The sequence below is a fragment of the Cupressus sempervirens genome, chromosome 6 (genome assembly GCF_028749045.1).
Source record: "Cupressus sempervirens isolate cs-2001-9-10 chromosome 6, ASM2874904v1, whole genome shotgun sequence".
NCBI lineage: Eukaryota > Viridiplantae > Streptophyta > Pinopsida > Cupressales > Cupressaceae > Cupressus > Cupressus sempervirens.
The window spans coordinates 278,258,503-278,266,454 of record NC_143123.1 but is presented as its reverse complement, the minus strand read 5'-3'; the positions used below and the strand labels follow the sequence as shown (position 1 = coordinate 278,266,454).

General features: G+C 34.2%; 1 protein-coding gene across 1 annotated transcript; it reads left to right on the top strand.

Moving 5' to 3' along the window:
- Positions 1-3,029: 3,029 nt before the first annotated feature.
- LOC149552307 (putative jasmonic acid carboxyl methyltransferase 2) lies at positions 3,030-6,311 on the top strand. The gene is made up of 3 exons (XM_089789775.1): positions 3,030-3,195; positions 3,633-4,010; positions 5,392-6,311. Exons 1-3 carry the CDS (start codon positions 3,115-3,117, stop codon positions 6,025-6,027), a joined length of 1,095 nt encoding a protein of 364 aa, XP_089645901.1. The 5' UTR covers positions 3,030-3,114; the 3' UTR covers positions 6,028-6,311.
- The last annotated feature ends 1,641 nt before the right edge of the window (positions 6,312-7,952 follow it).

The window sequence follows — 7,952 nt, the reverse complement described above, 5'->3', positions numbered from 1 at the left end:
TTGGGGGGGTTTTGTGAGTGTGGTATCATGTTGACTCGATCTTGATCATTATTGCTCAACCATGTATGTGATGGTATGTTTATCATGAGTATATTAGTTTTGTTGATTATTATGTTTCAGTGTCTTGGTGAAATAGTGGAATGTATGCTATGAGATACCTGAATAACCCATTATGAGTTATTGATCAGTATTGTTGGATTATTGCCGGTTGCTTGTTGAGAGCCGATGAATACTTTGATTTATCTTGTTGCTTCCCAGTTGCTCGTAGAGAACTGATGTGATTATTATGATTGTCTTTATGATGCTTTCCAGTCACTTGTATAGGATTGAGGTGATTTTGCTATGATTATGTGATTTGTGATTCCATGAGCTTAGGGTAGGATTATCTTTATGCAGTGTCGGGAAGTGGCTTGCAATGGGGGCTGGGGACCCTAAGTGGTCCTGGGGGTAATCCATTGTAAGTTGTTTAATAAGTGATAACTTTACACTTAATACTAACTTAAATGAACCTAATAAGAGATAATTGTATGTTCTCACCCATGCCATGAGTGCTATTACAGACTAGGATGGGAGTAGAGAGAACGCTTGGTTATGACCTTGCATTTCGTAGTATGTCTTGTCAGTGCGAGAGGATACTAGTGGCCGCAGGAATCACTAGGGACCCGAGAGTCCTAAGGGATTGCTCGGGTAACTCCGAACGTGATTTGTGCGATGACACTTTCCCGCTTACATAGTAGATACCTACGTGTCTTTGTGGTGCCTCTGGGTTTAGATGTCAATCTATTTTAGGAACCTTTGAGTTAGCATACTTATAGGATTTCCTAGACTTAGAGAGTATTTATGTTATATGTTTTGTTATCCTATTTGGGACTTGAGACTATCTCCTCAACGTGGTGGGAGTGGACCATTTAGGTTCCACGTGGTCGGGTGGTAGTGCTTTTTACTCTTATCATTGAGATCTGTTTGAGACACCATGGCTGGAGTATTCTTGTTGGCATATACCTTCATTTTGTTTATGGATCATTGTGATAGATGGTTATATTATATGTTGAATGTTGTATCATTGTATGATGGATGGTATAATTTATTTTATTGCATGTGTATCATGGATCCGAAGAGGATGATGTATATTTATCTTGCTTATGTATATTCTTTTAAGCCTTTCATACCCTGTGACATGTACAGTGGATGAATGAGCATTCCGAATTAATTTTCCAAGAGGCATTCAGAACAATTGTATATTTTACGAACATTGGACTTTTCATTATTCCTTCATATGGATGTATTAAATGATGGACTTAGTTTTAGATTAGATTTTACATGTGATTCAACGTCATGGGATCTTTAAGGAATGCAACCTGTTATGTATGTTATTGCTTCCGCTACTTTGTGTTTGATGTGTATGTTATACTTTCTTTAAAAAAAAAATGCTATCAAACCTAGTCAAACTTTAGGTTATTTTCTTTTGGATCCCTTGGCGGGGTGTTACATCTTCCCATGCCATGAATTTTTAGTCAACCCATGGATGTTATAAATCTAGCAGCTGACGTGGACTTGGTGTAGCTACAGTTACGGGGTTGTGGCATCCTTATCTACAAAGTTTGCTAGGTTACGGTTCACTGTGTTTGCACGAATTCCTTTAGTTCTAATTGCTCTTCCCTACAAATTGTTGATGTGGATGGTGTTGTCATAGTGGGTATTACCCCCACTCCCCTTCGACATGCCTTATTGGTCTGGACACTACCAATATTAATTAAGCCGATAGGCTTATTGTGGGAGCTTTTGCTCTCAAAAATTACTCTTTCGCCGGAAATGTTGTAAGACCTCTCGATTTTCTGATCAGATATTTATAAAAATATATATTTTATAATTTTCACAAATGAAATTTATTATTCTCAATCAAGAAATCAAAATCTTTGAAATCACTTTAATACAAGATTTTTCAAGAATATTACACAATTTCTAAAGAGCAAATTAATACTGACTAACAATATAAGTTATGAACTAGTTAGTATTAATTCTCATTGTCTTCAAAACTAAATATATCCACCTTCTTTATTAATTATGAAATATATTATTGTACTTTATGGTATAAAGTTTTTCAATTTATTTATGAATTTCATATATTATAAAAATTCTTTTTCACCCATTTCTATTGGTTGATTTCATTTTGTCTTATAGGTCCCTTTTTTTGGAGGGTAGGTCTATCATTCATTTTCTTCTTTAGGAGATGGATTAATCAGATATGTTATGTTGATATCAAATGCATTCAAAAACCAATATTATTACTAAATTTATTACATATTTATCGCAAAACTACAAAATCATTTTTGTATGAGTTTAAAATAATGAATTACTTAACATAAATAATTTAATTTAAGCTTTTAATACATTATCATCCATTATTTTTTATCATTATAAATTTACTACTAATATATTAAGATATTAAATAATTTAATTTAATCTTTTTAATTTAAAAAAAAACTTAAAAATACTTCTACATAATATTTCTTTATTCTAAATGATATAAAAAAATAATAATTCAACACAGATTTAATTTGTAAAAGATAAGGTATATGAAAATGAGTATTCAAAATCTACTTTAATCTATTCTTTTAATTTAGTTAATCGAATATTAATTCTTTAATTCTTATTATAAATCCAAATTAATCTTATTAACTATTAATTTTTAATATTTTTTAATCTACTTATACTCATAATTAAACAATCTATTATTTCAATCACTAGTTATGCAACTCCACTTGTTTTTTTTATAACCTTAATTAACTATTTGCTTTCTTGATAAGTTTTTCATTAGTCCAGATTTGTGTAAAAGATGTTTTTATTCACATACAATACTGAAAGCACAGCGCAGTAGCATAAACTTTTAGTCATGGGAAACCTTCAAATTGTTTTCTTTTTTAAATTTTGTAAATGGAGGGCCACCCTGCAATTTACAGCGTTTAAAAGACTAAAGTGGGGAAAATGTCGGTGACACCACCAGAATTGATAGGCGCATTAGCTCTAGTCGCCTCCTCGTCAATCCCAACAAGGAGATGAACGGATTTTAAATACACATCTCCATTGCCCACATCAAATTCAACCAGAACCCCCATGGATTTTAAAATAGAAAACGTTCTGAGCATGAATGGTGGCCACACAGAATGCAGTTATGCACGAAATTCATGTTACCAGGTACAATTCCCATTTCAGAGCTCTGAGTAATCTTGGTTGGATCAGTCTGTGTAGTTTGTTCAATGGAATTTCTGTTTAGTTTTGAATGATTGAGAGGTTTTCATATTTCTTTTTATATTCTTGTCTATCTGATGATGGAACATAATCTGAAATGTTGATGATAAGAAAAACATATACAATCTAATTTAAAAACTATTTGCATTGAAATGGATTGTGAAAATATGATAATGTTAGTTTTCAGAGAGAGATCTTTTTTTCATATCCTTGGCTCTCTCAATGATGGATTGATTCGAAATGTTGATGATAAAAAAAACATACACAATCGAATTCAGAAACTATTTATATTGAAATAGATTGCGAAAATCTGAAAATATTAATAATCAGATATTATTTCTATTTCAAAGTTGAAGGTTTGAATTGGCTTGCTTTGAATATAGGAGAAATCCGTGGGTGTTCTTGAGCCATATTTAGAAGAAAGCATTGGGGAGATGAAGATGAAGATGATGGTTCCCTCATGTGGGAGGTTTTGCATAGCAGATATGGGATGTGCGGCTGGACCCAACACGCTCCGTGTTGCACAAACAATTTGTAGTGCGGTGCAAAAGAAATGCAAGGCCATGGGAATTGCTGTGCCAGATTTGCAAGTCTTTTTTTCTGATCTTCCTTGCAACGACTTCAATTTGCTTTTCCGGAGTTTGGCATTGCCCTGTGACTACTTTGCAGCAGGGGTGGCAGGCTCCTTCCACAACCGCCTTTTTCCAAGATCTTCTCTCCATTTTGTTCATTCCTCTTTCAGCCTCCATTGGCTTTCACGAGTAGGTTTTAACATCACAGTTTTGATTATGGGGTTTAAGTCGTTTTGGGTTAGTAAAATGCATTTTAAGTTTTGGTTTGGTTGAGTAAATTGTATTTTAAGTTTTGATTTGTTTAGGTGGTTTATCTGATATTGTTATTTTTAGTTGTAAGTTCTATTTTTTTCAATATGTTATATTAAAATGGTGGTTTCAGATAATAAGATCTTCTTAATGGATTATCTAAAATCACTTCTAGACAAATAGATTGGTCTTATTGATAAAACAATTTCAGATAGGTGAATTCTACTGATGGATCATTTGAAATCACTTCTTTAAAAATAGATGAGTTCTGTTGAAAAAGGAATTTTAAATAGGTGGTTCTAGTGGATCATATCATTTCTACAAGAATTCATTCCTATTAAGTAACGATTTCATACATGTAACTGGTAAACCCTTCTATTGAAAAATAGGCTCATTTAAAATCACTTGTGTGGTAAGACCCTCATAGCAGTTGAGTTCTATCCAAGAAGATATCACAAAGTAGATCATATTAAAACGCAATTTCAGATAACCTTTTAAACAAGACAAATTTCGGTGTAAACTCAACTATTAAAGTAGTCATATGTTAACTTTTGATTCACTATAATTTTACAAGTAAGTTTAAATACTGGCAGTTTGGTTATTAATTTGTAACAAATTTGAGTTTGAAAGGTGCAATAAAGTTTTGTTTCTTTATGTGCCTCATCTGAAATTGCTTCTCTACTAAAATCTAGATATCAGAATTCACTTTCTTAACAAGATTCATCTATGAAAACAGATTTTCACAATTCATGATTATTATTAAAAAGAACTTCAGGATTTGATTGTATAAAGATTTTTAATATCAACATTTCGAATCACACTCTATTATCCATCATCAGATTGAAACCAATCTATTTCAAATCGCTTTCTCAACAAAACCCACCTATCTCAAGATGCTATAAGTGTGCGGGTCATATCCAAGAGCCCCACCTTACAGAGGAAGCCATCTGAAATTAACCACCTAAGTAAATAAAAATTTCATCTGACTTCTGTGAATACACCTCTAATATATTCACCTCTAATATCAATTCTCTAGCAGAACCCACCTTTATGAAATCAAATAAAAAACAAACATATTTAATAGTCTTAACAATTCAAATCAAAGACATTGAACTTAAAGAGAACCAATGTAGATGTATTTTCAGATAAACTTCAATCTCAGATAAACCTCTCAAACAATTCAAAAACATTTGAATAATGTTCAAGCATATGTAAAACTGTGCCATTCTCTCTTATTCGATCAAATCCAAAGCCTCAAACCAACCCAAACAAAAAAAGACTTGTTGGACATTGAATGAAAAGATGGGCAGTGAATTTGCAGGTCCCCCCAGAAGTGGAAAACGAAAGATCAAGGTCATGGAATGGCGGCCGTGTGTTCATATCAAAGGGAGGGCGGGCAGAGGTAGCGGAGGCATATCAACGCCAATTTGAGGAGGACATGAAGAGTTTTCTGAGGGCGAGAGGAGAGGAAGTGGTGGAAGGGGGGCTCATGTTTCTCTTCTTCTCAGGGAGGGAAGATCACGAATGCCCACGTCAGCAGGGCGCAAGTGGGGCGATAGGAGACCTTCTGGAGGGGGCCTTCCATGACATTGTGAGGGAGGGAGTGGCAGAAAGCGCCGCCAGGGATTCCTTCAATCTTCCCTTCTTCTCCCCCTCTCTTCAGGAGGTCACGGAGCAGGTGGAGGAAGAGGGTTCATTCCTTGTGAAGAGAATGGAGTTTTTGAGAATGGATGCAGAGATTGAGATTGAGAGTGAAGAGGTTTTCGGTAGAATGGTGGCCAAGCAGTTTAGGGCTATCCTAGAGAATCTGATTGCCTCCCATTTTGGTGAACATGTGGTGGAGCCTTTGTTTTGCAGATTTGCAGAGAGGGCCTCACAAGATGCATCAAACTTGTTTGATTCTCTCCGCCGGGGAGGAGGAATCCTTGCAATTCTTGAGAGGGCTTCTACCCCTTAGAACTGTTTGGATTCATTTGGGATCAGTTTAGGGTTCTTATAGTGTTGCTTCTTGGAAATTGAATGTGAAGGTGTAAGATTGTGATATTGCTATCTGGATTTAAGTGCGTTGTTTTTTAATCAAATTTATTGATTTATATTTCATGAGTAGTGATTCAACACGAATCCATCTCTCATGAGAATAAATGGAACACTTAGCACTCATTGGATCTAGGTGATGCTCGCTGAGGTGAAGTGAAGCTCTCGAGAGGTAATAAAAAAGTAATAAATAATATATTTGTTTCCATATTGATGTTTCTTAATGCTTGAAACTTATATGGTTAGAGCATGTAAATTTGGGTATGCTATGTTTTATAGTAAAAATGTAAAAGTATTGCAATCTATACTATGGGTTGTCACAGGTGTGATATTGAACACATGCAAATGAATGTACTAGTAGGTTGTAGGGAGTGGAAGAGGAACATTGAGACAAGTTGTAGTATGGGTTGTTATATACGTGCATTGAACACATGCAAATGGATGTATTAGTAGGTTATAGGGAATGGAAGAGAAACATTAGAGACAATATGAGTGATAGGGTGACACACATCTCCATGCCACATATCTTATGCCACAACATTTGGAAACACATTATTCAGATGATTAGCTATTAAAGTCCTTGCTATTATAAAGGATTGTCCTTATGATGAGCACATTTCTAAGATCTAGATTGAATTTTCTTAATGTCCAAATCTAGTATAAATAAAAAATTTAAATTTTGCAAATCATTTCTCAAAGTGATAATGCAAAAGTATTGCACGATAAAAATGTGCAATGTACATGATATGTTGGCACTAGGTGTGATGCTACACAATATTGATCATACACAAATGAATGCATTGGAAAGTTGCATGGTATAGAGGAGGGATATTGAGAATTTTTTTTGGTGATGTGCATTTTCTACACAACACACCCTATGCCATGGTGGCTCATTTGATATTCTTGTTTTTGGGAATTTAATGTGAAGAGTTAAGTTGTTTGGTTTCAGAAATAAAAGTAAAGAACAAATTTGATTTCATATTTAAATTTCCTAATGCTTAAATTTGATGTGGACAAAATATATAAATTTTGGCAATATTGTTAAAAAGTAAAGACGTAAAACTACTGCAAGGTACATGATTTGATGCTACTAGGTGTGACTACGTGAATTTGAATGCACACAAATGAATGTATTGACAAGTTGTATAGAATAGAGGGGCATTGAGACAAGTTGAGTGGTAGGGTGATACACATCTCCATGCAACACACATTATGCCATAAAGAAAAAGTTATGCAATGATATAAGTGTTAATGCCGTTGCCTCCACAAGATACTAACATCCTCATGATGAGCACACCTCTGAGGTCTAGGCTAGGATGACAAAAGACCACACAAAATTGACATAAATATATTAGATATTATTTAAATAAAGAAAAGAACAAAAATACTTTACTAAAAATACATAATAATTAAGTTCACCAAAACTATTGAGATACAAAACATCTATTTATCATACTTTAATCGAAGTAATTAACCATGTGATATTGCGATTTATACAAACCAAGACCGGTTGTTAATGGTGTAGATAAATCTAACGGTGGCAAGGTTCCATGTTTTTCAATATTAATCCATTTAGACCCACGGATGGTAGCTTCTTCATTATCCTATGTTCTTCCAATTGGCTTTCATGTCCATAAGCTGCTTACCTGAAGCTGAAGGAATGTCTTCCCGAATGCTTTCTTCTCTAAACATAGAATCCTCTTGTACCACCACGTCCTTATTATCAGAACAATCTTGATCAATATCCATCTTGTTTAGAGCTTCTCCTTTCTGCTTGAATGCAAAGCCTTTCTTCTATGAATCTGAGTTTTTTTTAATCATACTCGATCATAATTTCAACAGTCTCTC

Coding starts and splice junctions, on each gene's coding strand:
- LOC149552307 (XM_089789775.1), top strand. CDS start 3,115: ATGGATTTTAAAATAGAAAACGTTCTGAGCATGAATGGTGGCCACACA. Junction 3,196..3,632: donor CACGAAATTCATGTTACCAG/GTACAATTCCCA, acceptor CTTTGAATATAG/GAGAAATCCGTGGGTGTTCT. Junction 4,011..5,391: donor GCCTCCATTGGCTTTCACGA/GTAGGTTTTAAC, acceptor GTGAATTTGCAG/GTCCCCCCAGAAGTGGAAAA.